Genomic DNA, 13,642 nt, shown 5'->3' on the forward strand with positions numbered 1-13,642 from the left:
AGTCTGAGTCATATGCCCTGTTTCCACAGAAATTACCCGGAACAATTTGTACCAGGAATTTTCTTTACAGGAACTCCCACGCACCGTAAAGATAAGGCAAGTTAATCTGTTGATGTAGGACAGCGTGCGACTGCTCCTCCCAGGCCGCGAAGGACAGTAATCATTTTTGCGTGAAACTGTCTGCAACAATGGAGGAGATTCAAGCTGTGCTGCTTTTGTTGGTTATGTATTGGTTTACTAAAGAGGTAATTAACAAAATGGCGGGAAAGAGATGAGCACTGATACCAACTAAAGTGTATTCTGAAAGCTTGTAAAGCTAGATTTACAATGACAATGTTTGTTTTTATCAGCTATAACGGGCATTGACCGTGAGATGGCTGAGACGAACGCGCACCATCAGACAGAAAGAGCAAAACTGATATTTACTGAACGCAGCTCAAACCCCGTAAAAGACTTTTAAAAATGCCGGTTTAAATAAAATGCTGCGTGAGCTTAAGCAATCATCATGTTCAGCGCCCGAATCCTACCCTTAAAAGTTCCTGAACTTTGAAAAAGTACTACCTCGCCAGCAAGGCCGTTTGGAGGCGGAAATATTTACCCGGAATTTTTTAGATCCTAGTTCCTGTGGTTGAAACACATCGGCTGCATCCGAAACCTGGAAAATGCTGCCTTCGAAGGACACATTTGAAGGCAGGAAGGCATCAAGCCACGTCCAAATAAAATTTTTGCTTCACTTCCTGTCTCCTGAGATACCTTCCTCTGATCGATTTTTGAAGGCAGCATACATGCAACCTTCGCTGCCTTTGATATCCCACAATCCTGTGCTTTCCATTCAGTGACAGTTGAGCTGGGAAAATGGCGTCCGAAAGTTGCGTTTGCTGGTCAGTTTGTGTTTAAATGTATGTTTTTTAGCAATATTTTCCACTTCTGATGTAAATTCTAGCGAGAAATTGGTAATGTAGTCATTAAATATGTGTTTAGTTCTCATCAAAGCTCGCTCTATTTTGCTGTAGATCATTAAACTGTTACACTGCCTTAGAAGTCCGTAATTAGTTTCGTGAGGTGCCTTCATGCATAAAACGTTGCCTTACAAGTCATTGTCTGATAAGGCAGCGAGGCAACGAATAGTGGAATAGTGGTTCCTGCAGTGGAAATGCGGCTATAGATAGTGGTTTAGCCATTTTTGTAATAATTATAAAGGGTGCTTGCTGTCCGGATAATCGCACAAAGAGGAACATAATATTATTACTGCTGTGATGTAACTGAAGAGATGAAGAACATTCGTATTAAATTTAGAATAGAGTTCTAATGCACGGTAAAACAAATCACATTTGAAATATTTATTGTTAAACATTAAAACAATTATTATTAAAAAGAATGTATAGAATGCAATATGTAAAGAATGTAAAGAATGCAATATATATATATATATATATATATATATATATATATATATATATATATATATATATATATATATATATATATATTATGATAGCCTACTGACAACAATTATTAAGGCCTAAAATGATCACAAACTCGATTAAACAAGTATTTTATATACTGATCCAGTCTCTCTGTGAAGATACTTTATCTGGTCAAGGATGACCTATTTTTCCCCCCGTCAAGGTGCACTTTGGAACGCTTTAAAATAATATGACGTCCCACATCCGTCTTCAAGTACTCCAGAAATCACGTGACTAGGTTCGATACGAGTCCATCATCAGTACCTCAAATCACTGCTGTTGTCATTTACAATACACTCGGTGAGAAGCGACATCAATATGATGAACAATACTTCCTTTTTTGGGGTTATATTACTCGTGCACGGTGAGTCAATTTTACTTTTATTAATTCAACACTTTCGGTTTCAATATAAACCCGAAAAGACTATTCTTATTTTTAGATATCTACATTTTTTAACACAAACATGTATCACTCTTTCTTTATATAAATAGACGTTGTGATAAATAACACTGAATGACAGGTGATAGCAAAATTTTAAGTGTATTTTGCTTGTTGTTTGCACGTGTGTGTTTTGGTAGTGAAAACTAGAGGGCGTTGACGGCTTGGAATATTCTGAGCATTAGCTACTTGGCTATTTTACTTGAAAACAGATAACAACACAAACGCGTTAACTGTTTTAACAGAACAGAACAGAAAAACACTCAGTCTCTCGATTTGTCTTTCGTTTGGCTGAGTTACTGTCGCTGTCAAAATAGTTATGCCACCCAACCCTTATTTAATTATTCCAAAACTTTAGGCTGAATAAATAAGAAATATTTTACATTAAAACAGCAAATAAAATGCATGTATTGTGCCATTTTGTTTAGTCTTTGTGCGTCCATGTGAAACATCCATCCCTGTCAGCTGAGCTGTGTTCTGTCATTTAACGTCCATTAATACACATCGACATATAAATCATTAAATTGTTCTTTATTTATACCTCAGAACAAAAGACATTCGATAGGCCTACTTCAAGACAAGACACATTCCCAGCTAACAATTTTCTTTCCCAGAACGTTCTATCTTAAGATATGCTATATAGATTCGTCAAGGTCAGTTTATTTTTAACACATCAAAAAAAAAAAAAAAAAAAAAAAAAAAAAGGAATAGCCTACAAATATGCTTTCAGGCGGGATTTAAATGCAGGAAGTGAAGGTAGAGGTAGAGATATACTTTGCTGTACAAAGTATAAGTAACAAAGGCACAAGTGTAAGAATTTCATTTATAAAAACTTAAAAAAAGAAACACCATTAATACAGAAATATTACTATATTAGCACTGATCTTTACCATTAACACAAATAGTAAATAGAGCAGATTTTGGTGCTGGTATGACCAAAGAATAAAACTTAAAATATTTTTATTTTTTTGTGCCCTTGACGTTTTAAAATATATTTTAGCCATTTAATATTTAGTCATTTTCCCTATGAATTTGTCAACACTAATTGTTTACACGCTGACTGCTGTGCTAGTGGTCAGTACGACCTTCTGTTTCCATTGAATGTAACTCAGTGTTGATATCACTCTCCATGAATTAACATCATATCAGGAATAAAAGACTATTACAACTACGACAAAATTTGACTTTAAATTAACATTCACAAATCACAACATATTCTCCACTGTGTGTAATACATTATGGTGTAGTTAGTGCAGGTAAACATATGAGTATTATTATCACCATTATAATCAAATTCATAGATTTTTTTAAAACTTATTTTTACTATGAATCTTTCTGTGTTTTATAACAGGTTTCAGTGAAGATAAAGTGAATAAATCTCAGGATGAGGATGAATAATGAGGAGAATCAACCCCAACAGACAACAGTACATAATCATAATCATAATCATAATCATTAACACATGGGCTGTGCATGACATACTGATCAGTGTAGGAATGTTAGAATGTAAGAATGTATATTAATCACTTTTTATTGCCGATGTGTGAACAGCTTGTAATGCAGAAGAAAATCCAAATCTGAAACCCGAAAATCCTCGCACAAACATTAAATTGCTGGCTTGCAGTTCACTCAATGGCCACTGATGTCACTCATTACAAGGGTTTCTCAATTCTACTTTAAAAGACATTGCCAACTTTCTGGTACATTATTTTTTTTTTTTTTTATGTTCATATTTTTTTACATAAATCACTCTTAAAGGGTTACTTCAGCGATTAGCATATGGCTTTGTATCAGTAGAAACCCTGGAGTGTATTCAAATGATTGTGCTTTCCCCCCTCATATCCCCCTGAGACAAGAGATTTATGCATTTTATTTCTGGAAAAATTCCTCCTATGATGCAAATTGACGATATTTGCATCATAGGAGGAACGTTTGGCCAAAGGCTAAAGACTACAGCCAGCAGAGGGAGCCATTTCCGCATGTTTTGAATCTGCGCATGGGGGATGGGGAGATTACACTCAGCTCGCAGGGAGAGCTCAGCTGGCAGGCACTCATTTAAACGGAGCTATGGTGAGCACTGTAAGTCTTTTAACTTCTCAAATTAATTTCTATGAAAGTTAAGCTTGCAAAGGCATGAACTGAAACGCGTGCCAGACTGAACTCGCGTTGTGAATGTATGCTGTGAGTGTAGTCGCGATTACCTCAGCTCTCATCACAAGAGCTCATCAGCTCATTTTTTTCACTCGTGCTGTGCTCAGTGCTGTGAGACTCGCGCGGTGACTCACTCATTATATTGAACACACACGTTCAGTTTTTAATTGTAGTGTCTTCTTCAACTCAGTCACTGTAATCAAGTTGGTGGCTTTGGGAGTGGCCTCATAGGGCAGCGAAGCATTCTGGGAATTGTAGTCTTTCATCCCCATGGGACAAAAATACATTTTTTGTCTTTTCTCAGTCTAGAAGGCACCAAATTCAAAAATAATTTCACATTTCTACTGCATTGAGGACCCAGTTTAAATACAGATTCATCTTCCCAGCGCTGAAGTACTCCTTTAATGTATGTAATGAGGTTCATGGATATGGGAGGAAGGAGGCCGGAACCGGAAAACATTTGACAAACTTTAATAAATAAATAAATAAATAAACAAAATGAAAGTAACGTGGGCATCTCTCTGACGGCTGCCACGCACACACATAATAAAACATAAACAAAACACAACGTAAAAGTCCAGGCCTGGTCCTCTCTCGTCCTTCACTGTCGTCGCTCCTCCTTTTATGGGACCGAGCTCCTACTTGAACTCTCACAACCGACCTCATCCCGCTCTCACAACCGACCTCATTCCGCTCTCACAACCGACCTCTTCCCGCTCTCACAACCGACCTCATCCCGCTCTCACAACCGACCTCATCCCGCTCTCACAACCGACCTCTTCCCGCTCTCACAACCGACCTCATCCCGCTCTCACAACCGACCTCATCCCGCTCTCACAACCGACCTCATCCCGCTCTCACAACCGACCTCATCCCGCTCTCACAACCGACCTCATCCCGCTCTCACAACCGACCTCTTCCCGCTCTCACAACCGACCTCATCCCGCTCTCACAACCGACCTCATCCCGCTCTCACAACCGACCTCTTCCCGCTCTCACAACCGACCTCATCCCGCTCTCACAACCGACCTCATCCCGCTCTCACAACCGACCTCATCCCGCTCTCACAACCGACCTCATCCCGCTCTCACAACCGACCTCATCCCGCTCTCACAACCGACCTCATCCCGCTCTCACAACCGACCTCTTCCCGCTCTCACAACCGACCTCTTCCCGCTCTCACAACCGACCTCTTCCCGCTCTCACAACCGACCTCATCCCGCTCTCACAACCGACCTCATCCCGCTCTCACAACCGACCTCATCCCGCTCTCACAACCGACCTCTTCCCGCTCTCACAACCGACCTCATCCCGCTCTCACAACCGACCTCTTCCCGCTCTCACAACCGACCTCATCCCGCTCTCACAACCGACCTCATCCCGCTCTCACAACCGACCTCTTCCCGCTCTCACAACCGACCTCATCCCGCTCTCACAACCGACCTCATCCCGCTCTCACAACCGACCTCATCCCGCTCTCACAACCGACCTCTTCCCGCTCTCACAACCGACCTCTTCCCTCTCTCACAACCGACCTCTTCCCGCTCTCACAACCGACCTCATCCCGCTCTCACAACCGACCTCATCCCGCTCTCACAACCGACCTCATCCCGCTCTCACAACCAACCTCATCCCGCTCTCACAACCGACCTCATCCCGCTCTCACAACCGACCTCATCCCGCTCTCACAACCGACCTCATCCCGCTCTCACAACCGACCTCATCCCGCTCTCACAACCGACCTCATCCCGCTCTCTCTATGCCTCGCTTTTTGCCACAATGTATTTTTTTCCTCATGCTTGATTACTAGAATAAAAGGGGAAATTGTCGACACTATAGTCTGAGTGTTTTCTGTTTTATGAACTACTGAACTTTTTGTTTCCTGGTCAGATGTGAATCTGAAATCTTGTAAATGTAACGTGATTATACAGCTGTTTTAAATTATCTTACTGTGTGATCTTTTCTGTGACAAACTGATTATACAAAATTACAGTTATACAAGAAAATGTGATGTTATGAATCCCTGATTGTAAAAGTATAATTTTGTTATTTGACTACTTAAATCTGAAATCTTCTCATTCATTGTTTTCTGTATCATGGGGGTTTATAAAGCTCATATATCATGAGTTCATCTGAAATTGGTGTTTCTTTTTAGTGTAATTTTAAGATTATTTGCATTGGGATTTGTGACTGATCTTATAAATGCAAAGTATAATTTCTGTTCCATTAGTATGTTCAATACACAATAAAGCCTTGGCTAAATCTGAAACTAAGGCCCTGTCCACACGAAGCCAGCGCTTTCCCAATCCGATCTTTTTTTCCCCTTGTTTCAAGAAATATCTGCGTCCACACGAGATTACAAAAACGGACTAAAAACGATGTAGTTTGCATGCCAGGCCAGTGTGTGGCGCTGTAATTCTGCCACAGAAATACACTAAAAACGGAGAAAAAGAGTTGTGGCTAGCAGGGGTAAAGCAGTGGTCGGAGGTGAGGCAAAATCTCACAATAAAATAACAATAAATACATTTTCTACTTAACAGATGTGTTTTATTAATGCCTACACCTACCCCAACCCAAAACATACCCTTACAATAATGCAGATACGTTAATTAAATGACGCGATATTGATGTGCGCATGCCCAGTGCCCGTAGTTGTATCCCTTAACTCTTTCACCGTGCTGGACGTAGTGTGATGACATCACTGTCTCAGAAAATATACAGATTCGCTGTACACACGAAGACGGAAGATGAGCGTTTTCAGATTTATCCGCTTTGGGACACGGTTTCGAAAAATATCGGATGCATGCTTCTAAAACGCCGGATCCGTGTGGACGAAACACTGATACGGTACAAAATTTATACGTATACAGCTAAACGCGTCTCCGTGTGGACGGGGCCTAAAGCCGCCTTTCCACTGCACACGACAAACGACCGCCGTCGGACCGGAAGTCATTCATTTCCAATGGAGAGTCGTACAGGGATTGCGTGGGGTGCCGACCATATGCGAATGCGGAATTTACGGATCCGATTTGAGCTTCGGATGCGTTCAAATATTTGAACTTGAGCGACTACACCGTATGCGACACGCCGACCGGATGTGATGTATTTCAAAGTTGTCCAATCAAATCAGTGTGCACGCAAGTTGAGAATTATTATTATTTTTGTTTATCAGGTTTTATTTTGTTTTACAACCTTTTTAAAAATGCATAATAGATTAATATTAAAATATAACGGTGTTATTTAGTGCTGATATTAGATAGGTCAGCGGCTGCTGTCTGGCTCTTGTGTACGATCGCTGCGCCGCTTGTGTGTGTGTGTGTGTGTGTGTGTGTGTGTGTGTGTGTGTGTGTGTCTGTGTCTGTGACTAGTTTACTAGTTTGAGGCGGCTGGTCCGGACCGGTCCTATGGCTGTTGGAAGAATGAACAGATCAGAGAATAAATAAATAAAACATTTAAAAGACGCAGTGTGTCGTCATGTTTTTGTCTACCGTATATGAAAAGGTTGCGATATGATTCTAGAGAAGTATACAAATGAGACCGCAAGATCTATCCCATGTTGCCGTGTACGATCATACTAACATTTCCGTGCGACTGCCACTAGGGGGCAAACTCCGACAGTCGTGTCCGAATGTCGTGTGCAGTGGAAAGGCGGCTTAAGACTCTTATATGGTGTCAGAGTGAAAAGGGTGGATGGATTGTAAACCGTTCAAATTGACAAGATGCTTCCAGTCCAATACTGCATTTATCCCTTTTTTTTATCACAGTTCCGATGCTCAAACACATAATCCTCTCTTTGCATAACCACTCCTAAAATTGTTTGGTTCCCTTTTTACACCTTCACTCTCTGATGACCCATAAAGCCATTAAACCCACACTCCACCCGGTGTCTAACAATTGAACTACATCAGATATGTAGCATATGGCTCTTACATCAATATTATGTGCATGACTGTCATTAAGAAGAGCAACATCAGCCACAGAAGCCACGCCCACCAGAGCAGTGACGACCAATCATATCTGGTCCTTGGGTCTTTAACTGTAAATACACACTTCTTGTTGATTTGGTGAAGTCCTGTGACAGCAGTGACCATGGATATCCACTATCATGACATGACCAAAGCGTGATGTGAAGCTTCCCGTCATTTCTGCGTTAAAATCGGTTCAAATGCAGCGCTGCCTTCCCGGAATGCTATGCGGGCGCATTAAAGTCGTTTGACGTCACCCATAGGAATAAAGTGGAGCGCGGCGCGCCATAAGTGTTCATGGGCGAGTGAATCTGCACCTTGAGAGCAGTGTTTATGGGCGTGCATTTGCTCTTTCGCCTCAGTCACGCGCGCGCGCACCCTTCCGGGAGAAGAGCCCGTACAGCCCCTACAAGGACCTTCCGCTCTAGTAACGTCAAGCCGACCCATATTCAAAAAAACTCTCCGAAACTTGTGAGAAACCGGAAGGAGTATTTTTGACACAGAAATACTCCATCAAACGCCCAACATTAGTTTTTGAAACTTTGTCTATGTTTAGGATGGGAATCCAAGTCTTTAACAGTGTAAAAAGCTCAGTATGCATGAAACAGCATTTCACCCCCCCTTTAAGATTCACCGGCCTGTTAATGGGCTTCCGTTTTGGTAGCCCGTCTGGAAAACACATAGCCCCGGGACGTTGGGCTTTGCGAGTCCTATAGCCTGATACCGAATCGCAATGAACCAACAAAAAAGTATTCTCCAGCCTGTGACTGTGTGCTAACAATGCAATACTATCACAAAACAACTTTTTTACTCACATAAGTGTGCTGCACCATTCCTGTCGGATCCAATAAAGGCACAGCATTGTGTTTTAATCTCAATATGTCTGCAAATCCAGCATCGACCTGAGACTTGTTTACAAATGAGTCCGCAGTTAAATGAAGCAAACACACGAATGTCTTCTCCACATGAGCTGAAACTTCATTAAAAATAAATAAATTATCACACATTCCTAATATTAGGATCCGAAGAAAGCTTATATAACATCTTGCTATATTCTTCAGCTTTTAATAACATCTTAAAACAGAAACCTGTCATTATCACTTATCCATAAAAAGGCTTTTTCAATAGCTAAAGACTAATTTATAGCAGAGTTTACTACACTTTTAACGTTGACCTCTTTCACAGCTCTTATTCCCATCAGAGGTGCTGTTATGTTTTTCTCCAGAATGTTGCAGCACTCGTTTGGTATGATGTATACAAGTGAAGAGATAAGAGCTGTTCAAACATGCATGAAGGGTAAGAATCAGATGTCAGTGCTGATGGATTTACTACTTTATTTTTTACAATGAATCAATATAAATAAAGCCTTGTCCATTTACCCATCAGTCCAATAATACAGTACAATAATAAACAAGAGCGAGACGTTTGTCCACTCAACAGAAACCACATTCATTCGGGTCACTCTGACACCTCAGACCGCTGCAGGTTTCACTTTAACTCAGAAACTCAGCGGCGATTGTGGAAACACAACTTTTCTTGCATGAGAAGAATAACACTTTTTTAATTTAACACATATTTTGAGGGGATGTTTAATGATTATGCCGGCTACTCATTAAATGCAATGTCCTAATCTAAAAACTGATATCTGCTCTCTGATCTAAAGCTAATGTTTGCAGATGGTCTCAGTTCTTGTGGTTTATTTTCAGCCTCTTCTCTTCTCTGCAGTTACAGACCATGTCTAGAGAACAACAGCTTTAACAAAACCTCTCCATCATTTACAAACCTAACGAAAGACACTGAATAGAGTACAATGAAGAACTAAGTTTACAAATTAATTCTTGGTGTTTTAGTTATTTATTTTCACTTCTCATTTTATATATTTTTTGAGTTCCAAATAGACCACATCCTGATATGTAGATCTGTCTCAGCATTTTATCAGGACATTCTGCACTCTTCTTTCTTGTTGAATGAAATTATATTGATATAATACACTTGGGGGTTGTGCGTTTTTGTTATTTTTTGTAATTTTTGTAATTTATGTAATTTAGTATTTTTAACTACACTGCATTCAGTCATGTTTTTTGACTTCAGCCCTCAGATTGTGCAAGTGTCTTGCAGATGAAGCGAATGGAGTGCCCCCTATTGCCTAAACATGGAAAAAAGCTGTTGCATCATGCGGTTTATAATTCCAGAGGGATACATGTGGTCCCAGTTAAGGGGATGATGGGACCTACACAATTTTATTTTATTTTAGGTCTTCAATATAGCACATTTCATACACAATGGTAATTCAAAACATATGTAAAACGTTTTTTTAAAAAAATGAATCATAATCACAACAAATGCATAAAAATATGAGTTACAATAAAAGCAAAGAATAAGACTGATTAATATTGATTTATATGAATTAAAACTTATGAAAAAAGAGGATACATGTATAAGATACAGTGCAATCAGTCAGACGTATAACAGTGCTTATTCAGCTAAACGGATGCTCTGAGTATGGATGTGAATACTGTTAGAGCACATCTTATCTCTCTGGTTCCAGCTAAGTGGCATAATGGCTAAACGCAGACTCTTCTTGCTTTGAGTGAACACTTAGTATTTCTAACAGGCTTGATCCTGATAATCAGTGAGCATGTCTGCAATGTATTGAGGGCCAGAGTGATTTATAAACAAGTAACAGTACTTTAAAATCAGTTTTAAATGTAACTGGAAACCAGTGCAAGGACCTGAGGACTGGTGTGATATGGCCATATTTTCTGGTCCAGTGTTTTGTATGAGCTGCAGCTGTCTAATGGTCTTTTTGGTAAAATTAGTGTGGAGTACATTAGAATAATCCACCCTGCTGGCGATGAAAGCATGAAAAAATCTGGAAACAAAGCATCTAATTTGTGCAATATTTGTGAGATATGCTGATTTATTGCTTTGACATGACTACTGAAACTAAGGTTCAACTCTAAAATCACACATAACAGCAACATTTCACACTAACTAAAGTTTGAAAGATGGAATTGCGAAGAACAGGAACTTTAAATACAGTATCTTCATTTGTAATGACAGGGCTGGATTTACCTCATATTGTGACATAATACATTTAATTCATTTCAGTAAAAAACTATATTATTTCTCTCATTGTAATTGCCCCTAATTTGGGGTGAACTTACCCTTTAACTTTTGCGCAGTTTCCTTGCATTTAAGAAAAATAAAAGTACTTAAAATCAAAAAGATAGTATAACATTCTTGTTTACAATATCTGGTCGATCAGTGTCTGGTGTGAATGTTTCTTCTCTCCACTCCTGTTCTGGATCTGATGTCATAAACCAGGACAACAATGGCAACCACTGCAGCCACGCCCATCAGAGCAGTAACGACCAATCGGATAACAGCCTCAGTAGTGTCAAAACAAAGGTTGCAGCCTGAGGAAAGACAATCAATAAGTAAATATCACTACGTAAATAACACTATATATGAAAAAAATACTCTAGCATCACTCCAGACCTACTTGAACTCAACCAATCGAGATCACTGATGTGTCTGGTCTGGTTTCTGATAGGATTGTTCAGCACACAGCTGTAGGTGTTTTTATCCTGATATTCCACCTCCAGAGGTAGAGAGAGACTGATGCTGAGTTCAGACACACTGATGCTGGACAATAAACTGTTTCCTTTGAACCAGGAGAGAGTCACATGACTCACATTCAACACTGAACACAGCAGTGAACATCTTGATGACGGAGTCTGTGTACAGTAACTTGAGATGACAGGAATGGACAGAGGAGCTGGAAAACACAAGAAAATGACAGTAAGTAAGAGGGATGCTTTCGTCAGTCAAAGTGCAAGACGGCACAATCAGTATTGATGATCCCTTCATCATGTTCTCTCATATCCTAACATTTATAATAGATGAGACACAAATGGCATAAAAGCAGTTTAAAACAAGATGAATATTAAGTTCTGAATATTATTAATGAGTAAATGAGTACTATAGGAACTAGCATGAATACGAAAATACAGGAAAATGCGCTCTATAAAACAGGTAGAAATCTACTCACCGTAAACGGTAAGATTGTAAATCGTGACATGCTTCTTATTTCCGACCTTGATGCTTTGTTCATAAAGTTCACTGTGCTCCAAACTGAGGTTTGTGATGGTGAGAGATCCAGTGTGATTATCCAGCTGGAGTCTGCCTATGAATCTCCAGTCCTCAATATAAGTTGTAGAGAAGACACCATTCACTTCCTTGATTCTAACAATGCGAATGTTTCCATACCTCCACTCTATCTGATCATATCCCTGTATGTCAGTGATATTAGATTCTAGAGTGACCGAATCCCCCGCCATCACTGGCACTGCCTTCACTTCATTTGCCTCAGCAACAAGCATACCTGAAGAACAATATTAAATCACGTAAATATAAAAAATATGGCAACACATAACGTCCAATTTGTTAACATTGCAGTGCAAAAAATGTCATGAATGAACAACAAACACCAATATTTACATTATATATAATCTAGGTTCATGTTAGGCTTTAAGAAATATACTGTTGTTCTTTATTAAATCATGTGTGTTTATAATACATTAGCCTACTGTTAATTTACATACACTTCTTATTAGTTGCCTAAATGTAGAAATTAACGGTGCTAGACCAAAGAATGCTAATTATATTTCATTTTCAGTTAATGACACCATGATGTGTTGACTAATTTAAACAATACTGTACTATATTACCAAAAATGTCAACTTAAACATCATCTGCGTGATTTCAGTGACGTCATAAACTGTACTTACCAACCAGGGGGGAAAAACACAAACAGAACCAAATAAACGCGTGGATCATTTTCTCCAACCGTCCGAGATAAAATCGCTTTAGTCTGCAGCCGATTTCGACAGAATGTGTCATTAAATACTATCTGTAGAATATCCTGAAATACATCTGTAAATAATCTGAGGTTTAGAGTCGAACAGCCTCTCCGCGAGTATGCGCGAGAACGCGCTCAGTTATAGTTTCGCGTGGACAAGAACGCGCTCAGTTATAGTTTCGTGTGGACAAGAACGCGCTCAGTTTAGCAGCTCAGCTGTTTTTGCTCGTTTTTTTATAATGTTGTCTTCGAGCAGCTCGAAGTTGTGTTCCTCTAGATATTCAATAGAATGATGCTCTTTACTGATCTTTACTGCAGTCTTTACATTTCTGTTCTCTTTGTGTTTCCATTAACCCTTTAATGCATGAATTATGATAACCTCAGACAGGATTTCCCCCCTGTGCTTTAATTGCTCTTAGACGGCATGAAAAACTATGTCATTTTTTTTTTTGTACACATATTTTTCGGAGAGATTTTCAGATGTTCACTAATGTGGACAGCATGGGTTTATGCTTTCAACTGATTATATACAGTATTAAATATATAGTACAGGAATAACACTGCAATATTGTGAGTTAAATATTTAACACAATAATCAATACATCTATATAAAATCATGTGAAAACTATAAAAATTAAATAAATTTAAAAAAATATAGATGTGAAATATTGCAAACGCAATTGAACTTCATACAAGTTGAACTTCACATCTTTGATATCAGAACATGAGGATGTTATTCCATCAGAGATCTCTACAA

The 13,642-nt window shown here is 39.4% G+C and overlaps 1 protein-coding gene across 1 annotated transcript; it reads right to left on the reverse strand.

Moving 5' to 3' along the window:
* Positions 1-11,285: 11,285 nt before the first annotated feature.
* Positions 11,286-12,993, reverse strand: LOC137039734 (CD48 antigen-like). The gene is made up of 4 exons (XM_067415010.1): positions 12,815-12,993; positions 12,076-12,408; positions 11,527-11,802; positions 11,286-11,440 (listed from the first exon to the last, which is right to left on the reverse strand). The coding sequence occupies exons 1-4, from the start codon at positions 12,924-12,926 to the stop codon at positions 11,286-11,288; spliced, it is 876 nt and encodes a 291-aa protein (XP_067271111.1). The 5' UTR covers positions 12,927-12,993.
* Positions 12,994-13,642: the final 649 nt, after the last annotated feature.

Source organism: Pseudorasbora parva, chromosome 14, assembly GCF_024679245.1.
Source record: "Pseudorasbora parva isolate DD20220531a chromosome 14, ASM2467924v1, whole genome shotgun sequence".
In the NCBI taxonomy this organism is placed as follows: domain Eukaryota; kingdom Metazoa; phylum Chordata; class Actinopteri; order Cypriniformes; family Gobionidae; genus Pseudorasbora; species Pseudorasbora parva.